Source organism: Dermacentor andersoni, chromosome 6 (assembly GCF_023375885.2).
Source record: "Dermacentor andersoni chromosome 6, qqDerAnde1_hic_scaffold, whole genome shotgun sequence".
Classification (NCBI taxonomy): Eukaryota; Metazoa; Arthropoda; class Arachnida; order Ixodida; family Ixodidae; genus Dermacentor; species Dermacentor andersoni.
Window position 1 is genome coordinate 37,450,304 of NC_092819.1, and position 24,036 is coordinate 37,474,339.

At 45.1% G+C, this 24,036-nt stretch overlaps 1 protein-coding gene and 1 long non-coding RNA gene across 2 annotated transcripts; both read left to right on the plus strand.

Moving 5' to 3' along the window:
• The first annotated feature begins 618 nt into the window (after positions 1–618).
• Positions 619–5,706, plus strand: LOC129382321 (uncharacterized). Its single transcript, XR_008610402.2, has 3 exons — positions 619–4,587; positions 4,643–4,843; positions 4,926–5,706. It is a non-coding gene; the product is annotated as an uncharacterized lncRNA (long non-coding RNA).
• A 5,341-nt stretch (positions 5,707–11,047) lies between these two features.
• mora (CHORD-like protein) lies at positions 11,048–23,543 on the plus strand. Its single transcript, XM_050170648.3, has 10 exons — positions 11,048–11,147; positions 11,635–11,734; positions 11,927–12,033; positions 12,485–12,577; positions 14,171–14,333; positions 17,370–17,422; positions 19,160–19,230; positions 19,365–19,464; positions 20,596–20,787; positions 23,252–23,543. The coding sequence occupies exons 2-10, from the start codon at positions 11,662–11,664 to the stop codon at positions 23,402–23,404; spliced, it is 1,005 nt and encodes a 334-aa protein (XP_050026605.1). The 5' UTR covers positions 11,048–11,147; positions 11,635–11,661; the 3' UTR covers positions 23,405–23,543.
• The last annotated feature ends 493 nt before the right edge of the window (positions 23,544–24,036 follow it).

Consider the following 24,036-nt stretch of genomic DNA (forward strand, 5'->3'; position numbering starts at 1 on the left):
AAGGCAGGGAGGTTAACTGGAACAGATCCTGGTTTGCTACCCTGCACCTTGGGATAGAGTAAGGGAAAATAAAAGACAGAAAAGAAAAAGCGGAGACAAAAAGCAAATGCACGAAAAATAAATAGGGGAGGTTGGGAAAATCCGTGAGAACCACAGTCTCTTTAATAGGCCACCCGGACGCAAAAATTTCAAGAGTGCCTTGACCGACTTATTGTGTGACGACTGCATAGGCCGGCGTTCCAGGACAGATCTGCTCGGAAAGCTGCCGGTCATCAAGATGAGCCAGCGTGGTCTCGAGTGACTGCCGGTCTGCGCTGTATGGGGGACAAAGGCAAAGAACTTGTTCAATCGCTGCCTCGCTGCCGCAGTGGTCACACGCAGCACTATCTTCCCTTTTGATGCGGAAAGCAAAGAACTTTATTGTAAAAGCGACGCCAAGCCACAGTCGAAATATTTAAAGACCCTAACCGGTGGTGAAAAAGAACTACATGCTTCCACGTTCTCTTTTACTTGGCCTTATGTTTGTCCGAAAACAAGAGAAATAAATTCCGACGTGCGAGTGCATTAGCTGTTCTGGTTCTGTTCTGCATTTTCCACTGGCCTCCTCCCTCACACGCGGGCGTGCCTTACACAAGCAAATACGGTATCTTGCTTTCCCCTCTGATCTGGCTCTTCCTATTTCGGATGAGCGATTGAGAATTGTTCATTCCGCGGAGCTTATGGGCTTGCTCGCATAATTTTCACTTTGGTTGCGGCAGGATTAATGAGCACGTGACAAGAACAGATTCAATTTGAATGCAGAACGCAGAGCACTGGTTCCTTTTTGCTATTTGTCCTCAACTAGTGGTTAACGTCTTTTCCATTTTATGTATTCTGATTTATTCTTTCGGGCTACTCTATTCTTGGCCAATCCTCCAGAAGGGTATGCGACATTTCCACATAGTGACAATTAACCTACTCGGTCCTCGGAGCTCTGAACTCAACTTTTTACTTGTGATGACTTAGAATACCAGCTGTCAGCGCTTGCTGAGTGATTATTTTGTAACTATATGGCAAAATTCCCTTTCACGATGTTGGAGTTGAGGTGACTAGCGCCAGGGCAACTCTAGCCCCGTATGCTACTAAAACATTTACAAGAATCCTGAAGAGGACTTGGCGGAGTAATTGCTGAATGTTAATCTGCTTGAATATTTGCCTACACGCGAAACAATATCGTTCACAACGTCGCGCTTCAAGAGGAAGCTTTAGCTCGGGTGCTCCTATCTAAATACACGTAAAAGGAGAATTCGTTTTTCTCGGTAACCACTGCACTAAATTTGACGAGGTTTGTTGCATTTAAAAGAAAAACTTAAAATCTAGTGACTGTTGGTTTCGAATTTTTTATTTAGGTTGTGATATTTTAATTGAAAATTGGCAAAAATGTAACATTTGCAGAAAACGAAACTATCAAGTTTACAACTTTGTAACTCATCATTGAAAAATCATAATGCAATTCTGTGAAATGCATCTAATAGTACATCTAAAGCGGACAAAACTGATATGTTACACATGAACGTCAAGAAAATGTAATAACATGTAAATAAAGCTTTTGCACAACCCATGTCTAAACAACGTAGCACATTCACGTAAGATGTAAAATGACATATCGAATTTGTCCGCTTTCAATGATCTAATGGATGCCGTTCACAGAACCGCGATATCTGGTCTTGATGCAGAGCTATGAATTCTTAAACTTCGTGTTTCTATTTCTTTTAAACTTTCGAATTTTCGAAAATTGCTTTTCACGATAGTTTTCGTTAAATGTCCATACCTTCGTTTTCTTTATTGTCTTCCGTATGATTTTCGTCCGATGGCTCTTCAATCCGGACCTGCCGTTGTTGTGCCTTCAAAAGTGGCACTTACCCATTGTGGGGGATGGGCCAAGAATCGGGTATAGTTGTACGTTCAGTAAATAGCGAATAATAAAGCAGTCTATAAAAAGGTGTGACTGCGAGCAATAAGTTTCGTGTAATCGATCAGAGACCAGATAAATGGATGGTGAAATTTAAAAGGAGAGATAAGAAGGCCGATTGCAAAATGCTGTATTAGAGTATAATTTAGAATACATTTATAGGCCCTGTTGTTATTGCCGTTCTTCTTCAATGTGTGTACAGCTGCTGTCTCCGGATGAAGCAAATTCTCTTCTCTTTTACTCTTCTCTTAAGGCGACACGAGCCACGTGTTGAGGCAACGACGACAACAGCAACATATCGAATACGTTCGGGCTCCGCGCGGCGCCGTTTACGTTATTCAGATCGCGGTAGAATCCTGCTTTCGACGAGCCATGCCAGTGACATATTGTGTATATACAACGTTGTCCACAAACGGCCAGGATCTGACAAACCGTAAAGTGGGGAAAATGGTCAAACGTGAATCTAGCAGTGGAGTAGCTGCACGCATCTCATAAACGACGCTATCGCATCCAAAACACTATGTGTGTAAGAAAGCTGCAAACGTGACTATATCGGTGGATTAACTGCACTACAGCACTCCAATTCAAAATGGAGTAACTGCGTTCCAGGAGGATACACATACACACTTTTGGGACATGAAAACACAATGTACGCAAAATGTACCAACATCTTTACTACGAGGCGCTCATTTGAGGGATCACCAGTAGTTTGTGCGCAGGCGCGAGTAAGAGCGGGCGAGAGAGAGAAAATCTGGGGCTTTTGCTCCTTGAATGTATGTCTGCCTAGGCACCACGGAGGAGATTTGTTAGCGCGTGTTGTATGCGTTTGTCGCCTAGACATGCCGGCATTGCGGTGTGCGGTCGAGTTTGTTAACGCTCCGCCGCTGGCTGTTCACGCGATGAGGCAGTGAGCGCGGACGCCACATTTGGTGATCGCTCTGTCTGAAGGGGCAAGGTTCTGACTGGTGTTGTATAAGTCGCGGGTCGCTTTTTTCGTCGCGACGATAGATTGGATTTTTTACGAGCACTGCTCCAGAGTAGGGCACATGTAACCGGCAAGCGGAGGCCTCAGGATAGCGCCTGAGGTTATAGTAAAGCAGGCGGTGCAGGACACGGTGTGGACAGGCAAAAGTTCCACCGGTTTAAAAGGAATTCGAAAAGCATCATTCCCTACTTCCACACCCTATACCACCAGATCAAAAAGCTATAGCACAACAGGTGGCAGCTGGTGTTATTTCTCACAGCTCTGAACAAGCTAGGACGGCTGTGCAGACGTGTAGACGCAGGAAAACGCCACCTCTGCGAAGATGTGTGACGGTCACACCAGACAGTTTGTAGAGTGTTCAGTGGGCGTGGTTTACAATGTGTCGTTGCCTTGTTCTCGTTGCTACGTGGATAGACCGGGAGGTGTGCTTCTAAACGAGACTTGGTTAGCGGAAGTACAATTTACGATCAAGAGCGACAGCGTGATGTCCAGGTATGCGCTGCACGACGTGGCCAGGCGCTGTATTTTAAAAACAGCGCAGTGCTTAAGCCCTTTAAGGACCTTTACGCGCGTTTGTTGTTTCAAGCGCACGAAATTCTTTTAAAAGGCAATAATTGTCTTAGCGCACCGTCGATTAGCCTAACCAGAAAATAAGGCGCATATCTTAGAGGTTCTTAGAATGCATTATAACTATCAGAATGTACCAGTGGCATATTGACAAGCAAAGTTTCTTTATTTATTTTTCTCTTGACCTTTTATAATAATTTTATTCCATTTTTTACACACATCCTGCACCACGCTCCTTTTCATTATAGATAATTTTACGGTTGCTTTTGTTGTCTTTTTTGTGTTTAGTACTTTACACGCGTTGTCTGTTATTTTCCTTACGTGTTTTGTTTTCGTTGGTTTTGTTTTCTTGCTGCGTTATCATTATTTTTCCCCTTTTAGTTTCAAATATAGTTTCCAGCGTGCCGGCATGATAGTTGCAATTGGCGTTAGCTGCCCGCCGGACGTGACTCCTGCTTGTTTTAGTGCTTTATAAACTCACAGCCTTAGTTGTTTTTGTGGAGGTTGGCTACTCTTTTTTTTTTTTTTTTTTGCTTCCCGACTGCTTTTTTGGATATAAAAGCGCTAGCATTAAGAGCGAAAAAAAAAGAGTGTATCTGTGTGAAGGTGTGAGAAACCGGTCACGTGGTAGAAGCAGAGATGGGACGGGAGAGCATAGAAAAGCGTGCATATGAGTGTGTATAGCTGACACTAGGAAGGTAGCTGACGCTGAGCGCAGGCCACAGCTGGCAGGGGTCCTCTCTCTCTCTCGTTTGCGACACGGCCATCGGCCCGTTCCGAGTGCCATCGCCTCCCGGCCACAGTTTCGCGGCCACGCGCGCGAAAGGGCGCGAAATGTGGAACCGCGGAAGTCGGTGGCACGCGGAATTAGCGTCAGGCTAACCAGTGGCGTATTGCTTCCAGTTCATCTAGCTACGCTGAAGCAGGGACGTTCCCTTCGGTCCGCGGCGCGTAGCGGCCAAAGTACGCGGCCACTGTTCTTCCTTTTCCATTCCTTGTACCACGCTGTGCTTTTGTCGCTCGACACGCGGACCATGTTTGAAGAGTGCATCTCCCACGGCTCGTGCGATGACGCTTGTCAAAAGTGAGTACCTACTTTCTGGTTATATTCCTAAGTTGAAAAGCTGCCCTTCTTTTAGTTTCAGGTACACACCCTAGGCCTCCGCTTCCAGCGCACTCCAGCAATGCCCCTGCGTCCTGCCGTGTCCCAGACGGATGACGTTCATCGCCTGCCGTGCCGCGGCTGACCGTCTGTACACTTATGCTCCAGCCACACAGCTACAGGTTTCCTGGCCAATGACGACACCTGCGCGACCCGCCCTGCAGTACGTCGACTGCGCGTAAGTAAATCCGAGTTCTTCTGGCCAGTGCCCTGGCATTGTGCTGACGAGCGCTTAACACAACGCCTCCTTGTCGTTTCAGTTCCCCAGCCTTTGCCATCAGTCACGTGCGGCGGATTTTCCTGCGCCCTGACGCGTCCCAGACGAATGACGTTCATCGCCTGTTGTCCCACGGCTGACCGTCTGTGCACTTCTCCTGCAGCCAGACAGCTACTGGTTTCCTGGCCAATGAAGAACCCTGCAGTACGTCGACTGCGCGCAGGTAAATCAGAATTCTTCCGACCCGTGCTGCGACGGTGTGCTGACGGCTAATTAAGTTTATTTTTTCGTTTTTTTTTTTTTTTTGTCGTTTCAGTCTGCAACCATCGTCTTGACATCCGCCGCCCTTGAAGATTTGTCCCGCCTGCGTAGTAGGCCATGACATCCAGTGCTCATCGTAGGGCGGCAAGCCTTGCTCACGAGACAGTTCTTCACATTGCTACGCCCGCGGACGTTGAGCTGTAGGAAAAGTCCCTCTCTGCCATTCTCTGTGCTGCCTCGATGACGCTGCACAACTACGGAGTCGTGACGCGAACCCCGATCACGACATCCCTGTGAGAGTTCTTTCCGTCCGGTAGCTGTATTATGGCCGTTCGATAAAGACTCGTATTCATAGCCCCTGACTGTTTGACGAGCAGACCAAAACAATTCCAGGTAACATGCTGGCTCATCTGTGGTACACTGCTCAGTCAATCTGTAGGTTGGCGCACGTTAATTCCCATCGTGTGCTCTCATAATGGTACGCTGATGCTGGTTCGCATTGTGTGTGTGTGTGTGTGTGTGTGTGTGTGTGTGTGTGTGTGTGTGTGTGTGTGTGTGTGTGTGTGTGTGTGTGTGTGTGTGTGTGTGTGTGTGTGTGTGTGTGTGTGTGTGTGTGTGTGTGTGTGTGTGTGTGTGTGTGTGTGTGTGTGTGTGTGTGTGTGTGTGTGTGTGTGTGTGTGTGTGTGTGTGTGTGTGTGTGTGTGTGTGTGTGTGTGTGTGTGTGTGTGTGTGTGTGTGTGTGTGTGTGTGTGTGTGTGTGTGTGTGTGTGTGTGTGTGTGTGTGTGTGTGTGTGTGTGTGTGTGTGTGTGTGTGTGTGTGTGTGTGTGTGTGTGTGTGTGTGTGTGTGTGTGTGTGTGTGTGTGTGGTACGCGCATGCGACTTCGATCACTTCATCTGGTTGTTGGCATATATTTAGTTGGGTGCGTTCTCACTTCTTCCACGGAATTCTTGGTGATCGGCCTCGTCTCATCTGTGAATTCTTTAGAAAGCTCGTCGATCGTTCCGCAGTGATGGTCGCCAATTTTTTCCAAAATCCTTCCAACTTTGGCTCTGGGCGTTCCCCTTAACTGAAGGGCGTCCAGCGGTCTGTGGCCCTTGCCTCGTCACCTTTTCTAATCTAAGGGGTCTCTGTTCGTATATTTTCTTTGTCCCTATCTTCCTTGTTTGTCAAGTTACTCATAATGGCTAATGCGAAGCATCAGCGTACCGTTACACAAAACATATGGTGTGAAGTAAAGGCAATAACACATTTCCGCTAGCTTGTGAGCATCATGCGTATCAGCATATCCTTTGAAATAGTGCTGGCATGGTACCAAGCTTATCTTCAAAAACCTGTCCACACTCATTATTCATGTTAGCGGTAAAGCTGCGTACCACTACACAGCCAAGCAAAGCAGATCCTCGACATCCCTTCACCAAGATTGGACATTGATCGGACGCCGCCACCGCACATGACTGCGATGTTAAGTCTTGATAACTGTTTGATCACTGTTACTTTTGTACTTCACTGTTCACTGCCCTGTGTAAATTTACCTGCTTGCATCCACTTGTACTTTTCTATAACGTGTACTTGCTGTACAATGTTCACTGGAACTTAATGATGATGATGACAAGATGTACTTATTGAGGGATGGCTCGAACAGGGACTTAATAAAATTACGAAGGTGTTCTTCTTTAGAAATATTTCCCCTGTGTGGAGAACATTGCACAGTTGTAAACATTTTGGCTTTTTCTAAAGCCTGGGATACAGGGAGCGAAAAACCGGTGTCCAGGCGGCGAAAAACGCCCGGCGTCGAACGCTCGCCCCTCGGCGTCCAAACATTTGGCTCCCGCCGGCTTGTCATTCTTATTCTTGTCAACTCTTGTCATATATTCATATTCATATATATATTCATATTCATATTCTTGTCAACTCGGCGTTCACTAGAGTTCTATGCGAATTGAAATAAAATTTTGGATATAGTTCCAGGGTCGATGATGCAGCTTCTGAAATGTCTTGCACTTGATATGCCTCGAAGGATTTTCAGCTTACTTGCAGCATGCTAAAAAAATGGAAGACACTTTGTCGAGACTAAAATGCGAAACGGAGGAAGCCTGACACCATTGCCAATGGCGACTTGTAGCGTCGGAAACACCACGGAAGCACACAACCCGTACACTGTTATGTGAATGTTTGTTTGTTTATTAAATGCCTGCAACGTCGTTTACCCCTATGTCTATCGTTTCGATGTCTTCTGAGTCCATCGTTTCAAAGCTGTCATCTGGGAGGATGTCGGCTTGCAACTCATGGCCGGTGAACTCCTTGTGCTTTCGTGGGTCCACATCCAGGATGGCTGCTTTGCAGCGCCGAACTGTTGCAGCGCCGTTTGTGGATCAGGAGGAGACGCGTCTTCTATGGCGGTGTTGGGGTGTAGTTGGCCATCCTCATCATCCACTTCGCTCGATTGACTTGTACTTGCTCGGCTTGCCACGCCAAGATGGCGGTTACGGCGCTTCCGAGCTTTATTTGCCTTGGTACCCGGAGTTGCAGCGAGTCGCTTCAAACGCGTTGCCTCTCCTGCGTTGGCCCGTCGCGTCCCTGGACTCTGTGGTGTCGGACGCGCCTCGCCGCCCTGATGCATGCGACGTATACGCTCAGCCTCTCTTGAGCGTCGCTTGCGCTCAGCGGCTGCCGCACGTCGCGTGTTGGGACACACTGGTTTGGCAAGACGAAGCATCCTTCCCACACGATACCTCAAAGTAAACTGCCGCCACCGCCGCCGCACCACGCCCAAGCATACGGTCGCCTTGCGACAGTGACGTCAGGCCAGACAGCGCTCAATCGGGCGGCCACTTCAAGCGCCTGACGACAGTGACGTCAGGGCGCACCGTCGAACACACGGCCGCCATGCACTCGTGCCGATGTGATGAGTCATCCCAGTAGACGCCCAGTGGGTAGTCATCCCAGTAGGTAGCGTATTTCCAATTGCTAGTAGGTACAGCGGGGCGTGGCACTTGCGGAGGCGACGGACATATGCGCGCATGCGCGAGTAAGAGCGGGTGCGAGAGAGGAAATGTGGGGCATTTTGCTCCTTGAATATACGACTCTGCCTAGGCACTACGGAGGAATTTCTTAGAGCGGGTTGTATGCGCTTGTCCCTAGGCGCGCCGGCAGAAGGCGCGGGGCGTGGTAGTGCTGAACCTAGCATCGCAAGTTGGCGGCTCGACGCAATTATATTTACTCAGTCGTGTTGTTCGCTAATACAAACAACGTGTCACTATTTCGCATTATCGGCGGCGCCTCCAGGACACCAAAGCGGCAACGGGGACATCAAAGCTAGATATCAAAGCTGCGCGTGCCAGGAGAGTATAAGATTGGCTGTCCGCTATCGCGGACAGCCAATTTTCTTTATGCGAACACCCCCTGGCACGTTTCGGCCTCCGCAGCCCCAACCCACGGGCCGCCCTGCCTCCAGCTTTGATCCACCCGCTGCCGCTTGGGTGCCCCGGAGATCTTGCGCCGCCTGCTTTAATATAACCTCAGGTGCTCTCCTGAGTCCTCGGTTTGCCGGTTACATCTGCCCTCCTGGAGCAGTGCTTGTAAAAAATGCTATCTATCGTCGCGACTAACAGAGTGACCCGCGACTTCTACAACACCAGTGAGAACCTTGCCCCTTCAGAGACAGCGATCACCAAATGGGGCGTCCGTGCCCACTCCCTCACCGCGCGGGCAGTCAGCGGCGGAGAGTAAACAAACTCGACCCCCTTCCGCCATGCCGGCACGCCTAGGGACAAACGCACGCTACACGCGCAAAGAAACTTCTCCACCGTAGTGCTTAGGTAGACTCACATATTCAAGGAGCAAGGGCCCCCAGATTTTCTCTCTCGCACCCGCTCTTACTCGCGCCTGCGCAGAAACGTCGAACGCCGTCAAAAGCGTCACGCCACCCTGTACCTACTAGCAATTGTAAAAGCGCACCCAGGTAGGGCCTCTCCTACTTCCTTCCTCCATGCCTTTACTATGCTAGGATACCCGTCTAGATACATATATGTGTAAATGAGTGAATTTTGAAGTGGACGTGAGAGTTGTGATGAGGGAGTGCTGTTTAGTGTAGATTGGCGTGAATGCGAGTTTCAGTAAATATAAGCTACCGTAACTAAATGAGCAAGGATGAGTAGTGAGTATGAGCTGAAGTCGCTGTGCACGTGAGTGTCGGTAAGTTTGAACGGCCGTTTGCATAAATGTGATTAAGAACCTATGAGTAGACGAGTCTGAACACTTGGCTTCCGAGATTGGGCGGCGCGCGCCGTCTTTCCCAATCTCTGAGGATGTGTTGAATGTTCTAGAGGAGCGGAAAACACGCAACAACCCTGCCTGTGCGGCTGTTTTCTGCAGCTGCCTAGAGGCGGCGACACAAATTTATGCTTGGCAGCAGCTTGCATCTCACTTCACTAAACAAGGACAACTTTGCATTTTTTTCTTGAGAATCTGACAAGTAACTGTGCCATGTATTAACTAGAATGATCTAGACCATAAAATTCTATATTTTTGATAAGTTTGAGCAAAGAGAGAGCAGCGGCAAGCGCAAGGTTGATTTACAAATATTTTTAAGTAAATTATGCACGTTACAGCATAATAACACACACAGGTGTTCGGTAGCGTTAATACTGAAATTACTTTCTGAAATTAGTACGATTGAATAGCCGACTTGTGTGCACCATGGCACACACTGAAGAGTACTAAAGACTACGTTGCTTTCGGTAAATGTTTTGCATACCAGGGCTGTAAAGGACTTTATTTTTGCCCTACTGCATTACGAAACTGAACCAACTGAACTCTGGCCATACTGGCAGCGGTAGCGGCAGTAGCGGTATGGTGTACTGGAATAGGGTAGTGTTCCGTCCGGTGGCGAAAACACGGCTCTTTTTGCGATGACTGCCGGGAGTGCTGGAACACGCCGATCTATTGCAGCGCTACCTGTCGCTGTAGCCTGGAGTCATTGCTGGCAAGATTAAAAATAATGGTGCAACACAGGGCCTCCGGGATTGACACTTATGGATGTCGCGGAGGTCATGCATGTACGTGTGGAGCACGCCGATTGCTTGCTGTGATTTTTCCTGCCGCGTTCGCACATCCTTTATGTGCACGGCAAGAGCTGGGTTTGCAAATGTACTTTGCGTGCGTGAGTGCGTGTGTGTGTGTGTGTGCGCGCGCGCGCGCGTACATTGAGGTTCCTGCATAACGATCACAACTCCGGGTTGCTTCAGATCGGACGCATTGAGAACATTAACTGTATTCTTGCCCTTCAGCACCCTTTTACGAGCGAAATACGATATATCTATAAACGTTAGTGGCTGCATTCGTCACAGAGCAGTATTTTTTTTTTTTTTTTTTTTTTCAGTGAAACCTGGCGACCGCTTTTCTGGCTGATACAAAATGAAAAGAAACCCGTGCAACCGACCAGGCACAGTGGAGGTGCTCTTTCCAAGATTTTAATCTTGTCTTTCGAAATACTAAGAACATATGCGTGCTTACCGCACGGAACGACCAGGCGAGTGTTTGTCTTCTGCAACCGACACGCTGAGCCATTGACTGAGCAGACGATCAAGAACACTGCATAATATACGTTCAGAAACTTGCAAGCATAGACGGCGTTGTTGATGTATCGTAACCGTCTGTATTACTTATTTTCTGCAAATTATAAGAATTTCAGTTGTGTTTTCAGAGTGTTTTAATTTATAAGTGCAGAAAGTTTTGCGCAACATGTTTAAATTTCGCGCGCTAGGCACGCCGATCGATCGCAGCGCCCTATTGGTGGCTTCATCGCAGAAGCGTCCTCGGTTCTCCCATTGTTTTTCGGTGCGGACGATACACTGCCCTATTCCATACACCATAGTAGCGGCGCATCATCCTCGTTACGTCACGCCCGGTTGTTCTGTTTTTCTTTCGGCGACGGCGACATCGACCAAAAACGTGCTCACTGGGCGCTCGCTGACGGCTACTGTGGTTCCCAAAGTTTGTCGGTAAGTGCACGCTTTGTGTCAGTTATTCATGCTCAGTTGCTCATGTTAACCGTAGGTAGAAACGACATTTACGCGAATTGTTGTCATGCGAATAATCTTGTCGCATGGCCCGCGATCTGCGGCAAAAGTGCTTGAATGAATTTTCTCGCTGTCTGCCGGTGCCTTGTTCTAGAAAGTTCCCTCGAACGAAGGATAGCGCAAGACACCTAGCCTGTGCACTGTTAATCGACAGTTTATTTACTGTACTTTAATTGGTATATATTTCGCCGCGATGAATATTCCGCGTGTTAGTAACGCCGTTGAAGGCGTCTCTGGGATTAGTAGGTCGGCGGCCAAGTGCTTGCGCCTTGAATAGCGGAACGCCGAACTAATCTCGTGTCTCACGTCATTTGTGAGTTTTTGAAAATTTGGTAGTTTCGTTTGCGCCATGGGCATAAAAGTACAGGCGTTTAATCGTGACTTCTGCAATTCTCATTTGCGTCTCTAGCTTGGACCGTTGCGCAATCCGCGAGTCATGCCAAAAACCTTGCTGCAGTGCTACAACAAAGGCTGCCTCAAGAAATTCGACCCCGACGAGAATGCGCCTGGTGAGACCCTTGCAATGTTCACTGGCATCGAATCATACATCAACCCGTTCGTGTGTGTTTATACCATTACTGACAGAAACTGCTCTGACATACTGCCATAGGTTGTAACGCCTACTGTCCTACTCGTGTTACACTTGCCTTTTTTCGCACACTGTTGAAACGGATTTTCCTGACGCGTTTCTACCACCACAGATGCCTGCATACATCATCCAGGAAAGCCCGTGTTTCACGATGCCTACAAGAGTTGGTCGTGCTGCAAAGCGAAGACCACAGATTTCACAGAATTTTTAAACATAAAGGTGAAGTGCTTTTGTATTTATATCAGTGTGCTAATTGCAGTGTTATAGGAGTGAAGCAAATTATTTATTTGTTATTGTAGTACATTATAAACGTCATATTTATGGCATACGAAATTTAATTATTTCTGAAAAGTAGTGATTACGCTAGTTGTTGACTGTTTAGCATTCTGGATATTTCCTGGACTCATGTTTGCCCGTTCTGTATCGGATAAATCTTTGTTTATGAATCGTTCATCTCTATTTGTGGTCATGTCATAGCCTTACACTTGGGTTCAGTGATCTGTGACCAGTCATAACCTTGTGGAGGTGACCAGGGTCCACAGGTCACTGCGACTGTCTGGTAGTCAAACAGCTGATGTTCAAGGAATTCATTAAGCGATGTAGCATTAATGCACTTGCTTTTTTGTATAAATTGTGCGGTTTTCTTTAATGAAGAGTATTTTGCTTTCAGGGTTGTGCTAAATCCTACCATCAAGACAAGAAACCACCAGAGTCTCCAAAACCAGAAAGGAAAATTGATCCTGAACTTGAGGCTCAACTTGAGGTATTTTATTTTTCATAATGCCAACAATGCTGATAAGTACAGCTGTGTCATAGAGGTGAATTATTGTTGTAGCTTTTGTAACTAACCATTTTGTCTTAAGCAGTTGTGACATTTACGTGATCATTTTAAAAGAGCAAATTGCAGAATCACGGTTCAAGCTAGTGAATAGTGAGAAGCATGGAAGTGAGAAGTGTACCAGAGAAATGGAAGAATGCCACCATTATACTAATCCACAAGAAGGGAGATGTTAAACAATTGAAAAATTATAGGCTGTTAGCTTGCTTTCAGTATTGTATAAAATATTCACCAAGATAATTTCCAATAGAATAAGGAAAACACTTGACATCAGTAAACGAAAAGAACAGGCTGGCTTCAGGACGGGATATTCTACAATGGATTACATCCATGTCATCAATCAGGTAATCGATAAATCTGCAGAGTGCAATCAAACTATATATGGCTTTCATAGATGATGAAAAGACATTTGATTTAGTAGAAATACCAGCAGTCATAGAGGCATTACGTAATCAAGGAGTGCAGGAGGCATATGTGAATATCTTTGGAACTATCTACAAAGATTCCACAGCTAGCTTGATTCTTCACAAGTAGAAAGTTGCCTATCAAGAAAGGGGTCAGGCAAGGCGACACAATGTCTCCAGTGCTATTTACTGCACGCATTGAAGTATTCAAGCTATTAAACTGGGTAATCTTAGGAGTGAGGATCAGCAACGAAAATCTCGGCAACCTTTGGTTTGCAGATGACATTGTCCTGTTCAGCAACACTGAAGATGAATTAAAACAAATTGAGGACCTTAACAGAGAAAGTGTGAGAGTAGGGTTGAAGAATAATATGGAGAAGACAAAGATTATGTTCAATAGCCTTGCAAGGAAACAAGAGTTCAACATCACCAGTCAGCCTCAAGAGTCTGTGAAGGAGTATGTTTATCTAAGTCAATTATTCACAGGAAGCCCTGATCGTGAGAAGGAAATTCACACAAGAATAAAAATGGGTTGAAGTGCATATGGCAGGCATTGCCAGATCCTGACTGGGAGCTTACAGCTATCATTGAAAGCGTACAATCACTGCATTCTACTGGTGCTAACATATGGGACATAAATTTGGAGGTTGACAAGGAAGCTCAAGAACAAGTTGAGGACTGCACAAAGAGTGATGGAACGAAAAATTTTAGGTGTAACCTTAAGAGACAGGAAGAGAGTGGGGTGGATAAGAGAGCAAATGGGCAAAGCCAATATCCTAAACGACATTCAGAGAAAAAATGGAGCTGGGCAGGCCATGTAATACATAGGTTGGATAAACGGTGGACCGTTAGTTACAGAATAGGTGCCAAGAGAATGGAAGTGCAGTCAAAGGCGGCAGAAGATCAGGTGGGGTGACGAAATTATGAAATTGGCAGGTTCAAGTTGGAATCAGTTGGCATAGGACAGCGTTAATTGGAGATCACAGGGAGAGGTTTTTATCCCGCAGCGCACATAAGAATAGACTGATGATGAGTCCTGCATGCTAGCACCATCCATGTGCCCTCGGCCCACAGTTCCACATGGCTCAACTGACTTTTTTTGGTGACGTTTCAGGCTGCCAAGCAGAAACCGCCCCAGCGTGCACAGATAACTCCAATCATTAGACCTGATGAGAATGACCCACTTGTACGGCTACGAAGTTCTGTTGGGTCAAGCCTGACTCCTCTTCTGAGTAAACTTTCCCTGGAGAAAAAAGCTGATGCCCCCGAAACTGAAGGTAAGCATTTTTCACACACACACACAGCACTTGGGAGGGATCATCAGAAGTGTGTATCTGTGCTCGTTGTTGAAGGAGTTCCGTGGTTATGGCATTCACACGCACAACAACATGAGGCTTGTATCATCCTTCTTAACCCTTTCAGGGTCGCTTCTTTTTATTGCAGATTTCAATTCTATTGAGGGACCCATTTTGAAAAAAATATGGCGTAATTTTTCTAGGGTGGCCGTAAAGTGAGAAAAAAATATGTTGCATAGGTATATATGTGCTCTTTATTCATGAATAACAGCAATAAAAAAAGGAATAAACTGATAAGAATTCAAAATGTCATCCATTGTTATAGTTCAAAGCTTAGAATATATGCACACAAGAATATTTAGCAAGTCTTAAATGTTCCTGCTGTTACACTAATATGTATGACCATAGCCTAATTGAACTGTGTAGGTGAGCGCACCCAAGAAAACTGTGGTTGTGTGTCTGTCAGAAAAGAAAAAACGTATGACAAACTTGCGCTAATCTTATAGCCAACCAGAGGCAATTAGATATTGCGAGTCTCCCCCCCCCCCCCCCCCCCAAAAAAAAGAAAGAAAAGGAAATGCATGCACGATGGCATGCTTCCTATGCTCACCCTTGTGAGCACTAAATGAGCGAGAAACAGGCGGTGGCCCTTTGAGCAATTAATAACGAGATAGCCATCAGTTTTGCAAGCGCAAGAAGCCGAAACGGCTCACGGAACAAAACCCAAACCGTCACCTGCCTGCGCGCGTGCCAATGCGCGAGCAGTAGTATATAGACACGCCGGAGCAAACTAGCTCTAAAACAAACCATGCAACGAAAACCGAGAGAGGAAGGCGCGAGAAAAAAATTCCCTGTATTCCCACATAGTGGCAGCACATGCCAGGAAAGAAAAAATTAGGAAATTGGCGCGCTTTTTAAACGTACAGACAGCACCGTAAATATATGGCATCGACCATTTTGTACTTGTTCGCGGCGCCGTATATTTACGTCATTGACCCTGAAAGGGTTAAAGAAGCGTTTTGCCATTATCTTTACTACTCTGAGTAATTTCACATTAGAGGATTCTTTGTATTGCCTTGAGTCCAACGCAAAAAGAATAGTGAAAGTTGATGTCATGAGCATCTTGAAGGGGCAGCGCGAAAAGACGATGACAGAAGGCAGGAACACACGGGGCAGCGCTGAACTCGCAACTAACTTTATTTGAAGGCATACACACACTTATGTACACAACCCATAGCCACGTGCTCTCCCATCTATGGCGTCATAGATGGGAGAGCACGTGGCTATGGGTTGTGTACAAAAGTGTGTGTATGCCTTCGAATAAAGTTAGTTGCGAGTTCAGCGCTGTCCCGTGTGTTCCTGCCTTCTGTCATCGTCTTTTCGCGCTGCCCCTTAAAGATGTTCAACCAGTACCAACTCGCCCAAATGTCGATCTTTCTACAGTTGATGTCATGGCCTAGTGTGTGCAGTCACGTTTTCAAGTGCTCTGCTGTGACAAAACAAATGGGGTTTCCGGCATGTCCAACTTTAACCCTGTGATCCTCAGTGTGTTTTACTAGCTTTTCTACATTATAAGCTTAAAACATGCCTATGCCCCAATGGCATTAAAAGCATTGCTGCTCAATGTGCTAAGATCTGCCTCCTCCCCCGCACACACACTTTTTGTTTAAATGCCTCCTGCCAGAATAATCACATTATTTCCTAGAGGATGTTGAGAACTTGAGGTATAACATGTGATACCACAGGTATCGCATAGTTGAGCATTGCATGTTATGTATCCAGTCCATATTTCTTGTGTGGTTTAAAATACCCCTCACCAGGCCCCATAGCAAATTTTAATTATACGCTGGAAGTCGTTACGTGCCCTCTAAGGAGCATTCAGCTGCAATTCATTAATAGCCAAGTTAGAAATATTTCAGTGCCGTGAACCCATGATTTCAGGAGCAAATGCCACTGCCAAGAGACATTCTTATGTACTTGCCCTGTCAAGCCTCCGCAAGCGAAATTGCTTCCCTGTGTTTTCCCATACCAGACCACGAGGATCGTGTGACACATACATCACGGGCCCCGCCTTCATTTTTTTTCCCTCGCTTTCTTGCTGCACGGCGCACGTCCGCTGAAGGTGTCACGCACAAGCTGTTGCGTTTGTCGTGTTTCGCGCAGCGCAGAATCCGCAGCGTACGATTGTACACGCTGTCCATGAGAACACCTGACTAGCAGTATAAGTCAGTGCTACACGAACACTGAGTTCGACACAAGTGGATCACAGAGCATGATCGTGCGCTGGAACACGGTAGAAAATGGTTATCGTTTCGGTGTTAGCGCGCGTGACTGCACGACGTGGGAACAAGCACACAAAACGGAAGTACCATCTCTCTTGCTGCCGAGCGAAGTAAAACAAATACACACGGACATTTGGGTTGTGTGTTTTATTATTTCTCTAAGCCTTAATTCGTCTATCGATGCAACAGACTGCACAAACAATGCATGTTGCCTTGAATAATTCTCGAAGTCACAAGTCACTAAGAGTGACGTCACAGCAAAGACACATGTTTGTAGACACATGTTTGTAGGCACACTAGCACGTATACGTCATCCCTCCGGCTTGGAGCGCAGCACCCGTGAAGAGAAGGGCAAGCGGTGTTCGGTTTGAAATTTCAGCTCTCTGTGGCACGTAGCGATGTAATACTTAGCAGACAATCATTAGCACGCATTGTATGCATGGCACTTGTCAGCTCAATATGGCCAGACCTGGTGAGGGCCCCTTTATTTTTTAACAATGTTTCATGACTTGTACAGCTGTAGCCAGTTATTTATAATGAGCAATTGGACTTCATTTGCTGGACCTTTCAGATGGCCAATATGTATGTGAAGCCCATTAAGTGCACAAGAGATTGAATGTGTGGCACTACTGCTATTGCAGATTTCTAAGGCTTGATGAATGCAAAGGCTTCAGCAAAATTTTAATTTCCCTGCCCATTGAGAGTTACTTCAAGTGATCCATGCTTAACTTTCCAGCTGACAGTGTTGTGACAGTTGGCACATCGTGCAAGAATGCTGGCTGCCGGCAGGTGAGTTCCTTTTTGTAGTAGTAATGGCTGGCAGCAGTATTGGCAGTAGTGATGCCTTATGTTGCAGTAATGATGGGAAAGTGCAGTACACTGTGGTTTTGTCTTGGCTAATATACACTTAAAGGTAGTGGCACTTCCTCTTGTTTTCTCTGCCAACCTCCCTATCACCTGTTGCCTCTATTACTAAGTGAAGTAATCACGAAGTGGACCATTTCGCACCCCCTGATCAGCAGCTTCTGAAGGACGGACACATCTATTTTCTTCCTTTCTGAAGAAAATGGGTGTATCAGCCAGTGAGGATGATAGCAGAACAAAATTCTGCTGCCTTCAGAGTACAGCACAGTTCACTTAATATGATGCTGTAGTACAGTACTAAAAATGAATTGCATTAATGTAAGGCTAACTAATAATATGCATACCTTCATTTGCATTAGAAGGGCTCTCCAGTTCTATATTAGTTTCCCGGTCGCCTTTCATTCTGTGGCCATAGTACATCACATAACAGCTGTCTTTGACAATGGTGAGCCAACGTTACTTGAAGATTGCGCGGTGTAGAAAATTCCTTCATTTCAACAACACATTACTAGTGGTGGATAAGTCTCAAATGTCTTATCAATTGTGATTAATCGATTCCCTAGTATTCACAAATTACACTTAGAACTATTGTTTTGGGGGACTCTATGAAACTGCAGAATCAAAGCTGATTAGTGACCAAGGTGCGTTGACTTTGCAGTCCTGAAAATAGATGATGTTCTTGGCGCTCAAATTTGTCCTGGAACGACTTCGTGCTCCACACAGTCTTGTCCTTCAATGCTCAAGGAAGGCATTGTCGGAAAATATATGAAATCACTGCATTTCTTTGCATGCCTGTGGAAAGACGCCTTCATGCTGGTACCATTTATTGTAATGCTTTAAGTGGACACTGAATTAGCAGTGACTGGCTTCCGTTCCACAGTTGCAACATCTGTTATAATGTAATGCTGGAAGTCAACAAGGTAATCATATACTAGTACCGGATTTCTAGGTTTCCTGAGTGTTGTTGTCAGTGGACAAGTCACGGCGTAGTTGAGAACTTTGTGTGCAAATGTATGGACAAAAATAAAAGTGATATATCATCCTTGTTCAAGTGTGGGTTCTTGTCCCTACTGTTTGTGCCTGTGCAATTCTTCACATGTAAATTCAACACACAAGACAGAATGTTGACATGATGAAGACAAATGCTTGTATTCATGCTTCTATTTCCCAATGTTCTGTCTTGCATACCGAAGTTGTGCTCTTTCCTAAGATATGCTGAACAAGCAAGGCCCTTGGGCTGCCCCTTTTGTCTATAGTTTAACAAATATATTATGGCAGATGGGTGCGTCATTGGCTCTGTTGACCATTGTGGTTTGTTTTATATTTCTTTATAAAGTATGCGTTCAATGAAAAAAAAAACATGAAAGCGTTCCAGTAGTTTTATGCAGTGACATGCCTGTTGGCACAATTTAACTGTATTAGCTTCATGACCATGCAAGGCGTGTTGAAGCATTATTCTTTCTTTTAAAAAACTGTGCTATATGAATGGCACCTCCTGCTGTATTGGTATCTGGCCTAAATCCACTGTTTCCACAACAAATATTAATATTTTGTGAAAGAAATGTAGCATGTTCCCTACACCTGCAAACGTTTCCAACACCTCTGGTGTCCTTAGCATTCAGTCGTCATGTTAAAAATTACTTCTGCCTGTTCCCTTTTCAGACATACCAAGGTGAACAAAGCAACCTGGACACATGCTTCTACCATGAAGGCTTTCCAATATTTCACGAGGGGCAAGTTTTTTTTCCGTCTACCTTTGTATGCTGCTACATTTTTAACTGGGCAATTTCAAATGTGAACATTAGTTTGCACCTGTAATTATTTCACTTGTAGTTTCCAACCCCTGCTTTCTAAAAAAAAACTACAGGATGAAGTACTGGACTTGTTGCCAACGTAAGACATCAGACTTTGCCAATTTCCTGGAACAGCAAGGTTGCACATCAGGCAACCACTTGTGGATTAAAAAGGTGAGAGACAAGTCTTATTTTGTAAAATAATAAATTTTAAATTACGGCATGTAAATTGCAGCAACAGTAAGTACAAGGACTTGCTTCTGCCCAGCAAGTCCTTGGTACAACGTAAATTGCCTGGAAGCACAGAGCATGAACAGCTAAGAATCTCCCAAGTTTATGAAGTAGAGCTAGTTGAATTAGAGTTCAGTTTGTTCAATACGGGTGCTGTGTTGCCCTCCTTGCTTTTTTTTTTTTTTTTTTTTTTTTTTGTCCAGTCTGTCATGCTATAGTTTCATAGGAAGAATATTACGGGAACTCTGCTGCTAGTGTCTACAGGAGCTGCAGATATGGCAACTCAGCCATTATTGGAATGATGTGTTGTACACGAAATTGCCTAAACTTGCATCTTTCTGGCACCATGCTGCTGTGCGACTTTGCTGGTTGACCATTTTAAGCAATGTATGTGTGTAGGACTTATTGCCTAGGTGCATTTTCAAAAGCACGATTGCTTGGAAATTTAGATAGTAAAGTGTAATAAACGATGCCACAAGCACTGAGGTTAGACAAAGCCATGTATTTACCCACCATTCCCGTGGTAGCTGAACGATTACAGTGCCACAGTTCCCTCTAGTCCTGTACTTACACCAATACAACACAAGCTTTTTATAGAAATTTCCAGCTTCAGAACAAGTCTTGCATTATATTTGAGGTTGTGACACATATAATTGTAATGTTGTTTATTTTTCGGAGACCGAAAGTCCCCCTTCGCGTTATGATTGTGGTTGCATTATTTATGAGCACGCACAGTGATTTTTTATGGAAACTCCATTTCACACAGATAAGTTTGAACTTGTCCTTGTATGTACTGCTGTGTTCTGTACTGAAAAATGGCATGAGCAGCAGCACCGACGGCAGCACCTTGTGACAGTGATTTCGTGTCACACAATATTAGTAATACTGGTGTAGAGGCAGTCTTCATTAATACAATTGTCCATTTTGTTTCCTTTAATAAGAAGCACTTGTTCAAGACAATGTTTGTATCGTAGTTAAATATAGCGTCAGAAGGTAGTGCTACCAGTAGTGCTTCTCTCGCCCGTGTTTTTGTTTGTTTTTATAAGATGCTTAGGTGACCTTTCACCTTTGCAGAAAACTACGGAAGCACAGACGTCATGCCGTTACGACTGGTACCAGACAGGAAACTCGGTGGTAATCAGCATTTTTACCAAGATGCCCATACCCGATGAATCATGCGTGGAAGCGAACCCAGTCAAGTTGCACCTGCACATCACCTTCGGGGAAGACCGTGCCGTCTTCGACCAAGTGATGGTGCTTCATGGAGTAAGTCATGAACATTTGCACACTTTTTTTTTTTTTTTTTTGACCCACTCAAACTTCTGCACTGCAAGGTATTGCTGGCGACAGACAGTTGCGTGACAACTGGAACCAGTGACATTCGTGAAGATATTAACATCTATTTTTCAAAACACCACTGCACCCTATAGTTTGTAGAGGCAGCATATCTGAGCTGCACTTGTTTCAGATCATGTTTTAATGCTGTATTCATGTGTTACTGTATGTCGTAACACTTATCCCAAAGGTAAAGTAGTTGTATTATCTATTATGTAGAAATTGGATGTCAATTATCATCATATAAAAGAATACAAACATGTCATTGACTATTAGTTATAATACTATTCACTGATGGAATGTTTCCGCCAGAGCTATGGAACCTGCTATGATGGAGGGCTGTAAATTCATTTTCACCACCCGGGGTTCTTAAAGGGACACTAGAGGCAAACAATGAGTCAATGTACACTGTTATGGCAAATTCAAGTGGTCTTTTGGAGTGCTCCAGAGCTAGTCATCATACTTTGGTGGTCATAAAAAGGGCGCTCCGACTACATTCGGCTGGTTCTTTTAAATCAGTGAACTCTAACTTGGCGTGCTCAGAAATTCTCCCACCGACAATGTCAGAGCAATTGCGAGATCTGGCCAGTTTCCGCTCGTGCGAGCGCTATGCAGCTTCCATCGGCACACTTTTGTTGGTGTGGGCTCAGGCCATTTAAGTGGTTTCATAATTGTGCTGTGCTTTGTGTGCCTCATGTCGACAATGTTGATGCGGTGACATTTACATATGTTAGCAGCACCTTTTGTTCTTCTTTTGCATCTACTGTGTATCGTGCTTTGCTTGCACGTTAAAAAACTCCAGGTAGTCAAAATTAATAGATTCCTCCACTACGACGCGCCTCATAATCAGATTGTGGTTTTGGCACTTAGAGCCCCAGGATTTACTTGGTGTTGAGTCTAGAGGCAAGCAGTGGCAGCATCTTATAATGCAGAAAACTTACTGTGCTGGCATAGGGCTTGTCTTGCAAGTGACGGTCACTTGTGGCCCACCATTTTTCGTCGGGCTTGCGCTCTCGTTCGCTGGGATGCTATAATGCTGTGTAATGTGACAGCATTCACTCAGGCATCACCAAAAGTTCCCCTCGGCCCTTGCTTCGTTCCCTCTCACTGCTTCGGAAAGTGACCTACTTTCCCTGACTCGTATCTGGATGACTAGATCGACCACCCAAATTTACCGTGCAATGTTTCCTTTTGCTTTTTTATTCTAAAAGATTACTATCCCATTGCAGAGAAAAGAGCAAGCTTGCTCTTTGCCAGCACTTGTGGAGGTCATTCTTTGTTACTGTACCAGCTTCATGTCAGAGGCCTGCACAGAGTGAGTGCCTAATAGCACTAGCAGTGGTGGAGCTACAATAAGCTGTTCTGGTGTGGTGCAGCTCATGCTTCTGCCTTTTTACTTTGGCTAGGCCAAAAAACATCCACTCAATACAAAAGTTAATGCATATTGCTTACTTTATGCGCACCTGCCAACCTGTAAACATTAAAGTTCATTAAATCCAGCGGACACAACACTCGGGTGGAGGAGGAATAGCACACACTTTAATGCTATTAGCATTGTTAGCTTATTTCAACCACTTCATGTCTATCTTCTTTATGCCAGGTTCTTTTCAATAAAGAGAATCCTGTGATATTTTTCCCATGCTGGCGGATTTGAACTCGCGTCACACAAGTTTCTCAAGTACGGCAGCCCAACGTTCAGTGCCATGCCATGAATGCCCGCAGGCGGCAAGGGGATAATTATCAGTATTAGCACGCACTGGAATGACACCGGTGCATGACACTTCATGCGCCTGTTGCTAGGTGGCGCAGCCCGTCCAGAAGGGCTCGAAGACCGAGCCCCACTTTTTTTAGAACAGAATAAGTTTCTCCTAAAATCATATAACAAGCCCAAGTTCATAAACTTTATGAAAGATATGGGAAAGTTGGCAGGTATATGTACACCTTCTGTTGATTGTGGCAATGGGAAGTTAATGCCACATCATCAAAATGGCGTGGAGAGGTACTGCAAGAACATAGTTAAACTGGGCAAGCTCTTTCCCTGTGCATTGAAATGGACCATCAATAGCTTCTACATAGTCTGTTTCATACTATATACTACCTATTTACAAATTGTATGGGACATGTCACATTATGGGAGCTGGTATTGGAATCTCATAGGTGACAGCACCAATCCTGTCCTACATTTGCATTGTTTGTTGCTTAGCGATGCACTGTTGTGACACTAAGTATATTGACCTATCACTTAAGCTTGCCTTAATAGTTGCCTTTAGTGTCCCTTAAATATGTGGCCTCTATTTATTCCATGAGGATGCAGCGGCCATATTGCTGACTAGAAAATGGCACTAAGAAAAACACTCATGAAAGCACTGCATGCCCTATTTTTTCTATGCAACAGGTGATTGATGTGGAGAAAAGTTCGGTGCAATACCTTGGGACCAAAGTAGAAGTGAACCTCAAGAAAAGGGACGCTGTCAGCTGGAGGCTTCTGACGCTTCCACCACCAAAGCCACGGATTCAGGATGGCGATGGAGACATTGAAGATACATGAAACAAGCCTCATGCCAGACATGCTGCATTGCAGCAGTTCAGGCAGGGAGATGTTGAAACGTTTCATCTAACATTAAGGAATGGAACACCCTAATCAGTGAGATGTGGTTATCATTAAAGAAATTTGACTTTGTTCCACATTCTCTCTGCTCCCTAGCTTTCTTTCTAATCATGCAAATGGTAAGCAGTGGTCGCATGTACATTCAGTTTCCGCAACTGATATCAGTATTTAGTCACTTTGTGCACATGAGAGAATCTGACATATAAATATTTCTTTTTCAAGTGTTAAACATTTGTTATCAATTTCAAGTTTATACCGCCAAGTAATCGTAGCTATTTGCCTATCATCCCTGGTACTGCAAAGTGAACAGTTGAGTGACAATTTTTTAATACAAAGCTTCCAAAAAACCTAGATTCTAAGTGTAAAGTAGAAAGTGTGCAATTTCATGGAAAAGCCTGAAATATCACTAGCAGCTTTCATGTGTGGATGTGAAAAATCAAACCCAATTGTGGGTTTAATGTCCCAAAGTAACACTGCAACTATGAGACGGGCCTTATATGGGGGCTCTGGGTGAATTTTGACGTTACAGTTTTCCATTCTGCACAGCAGCAATTTGAACCTGCAACTTCACA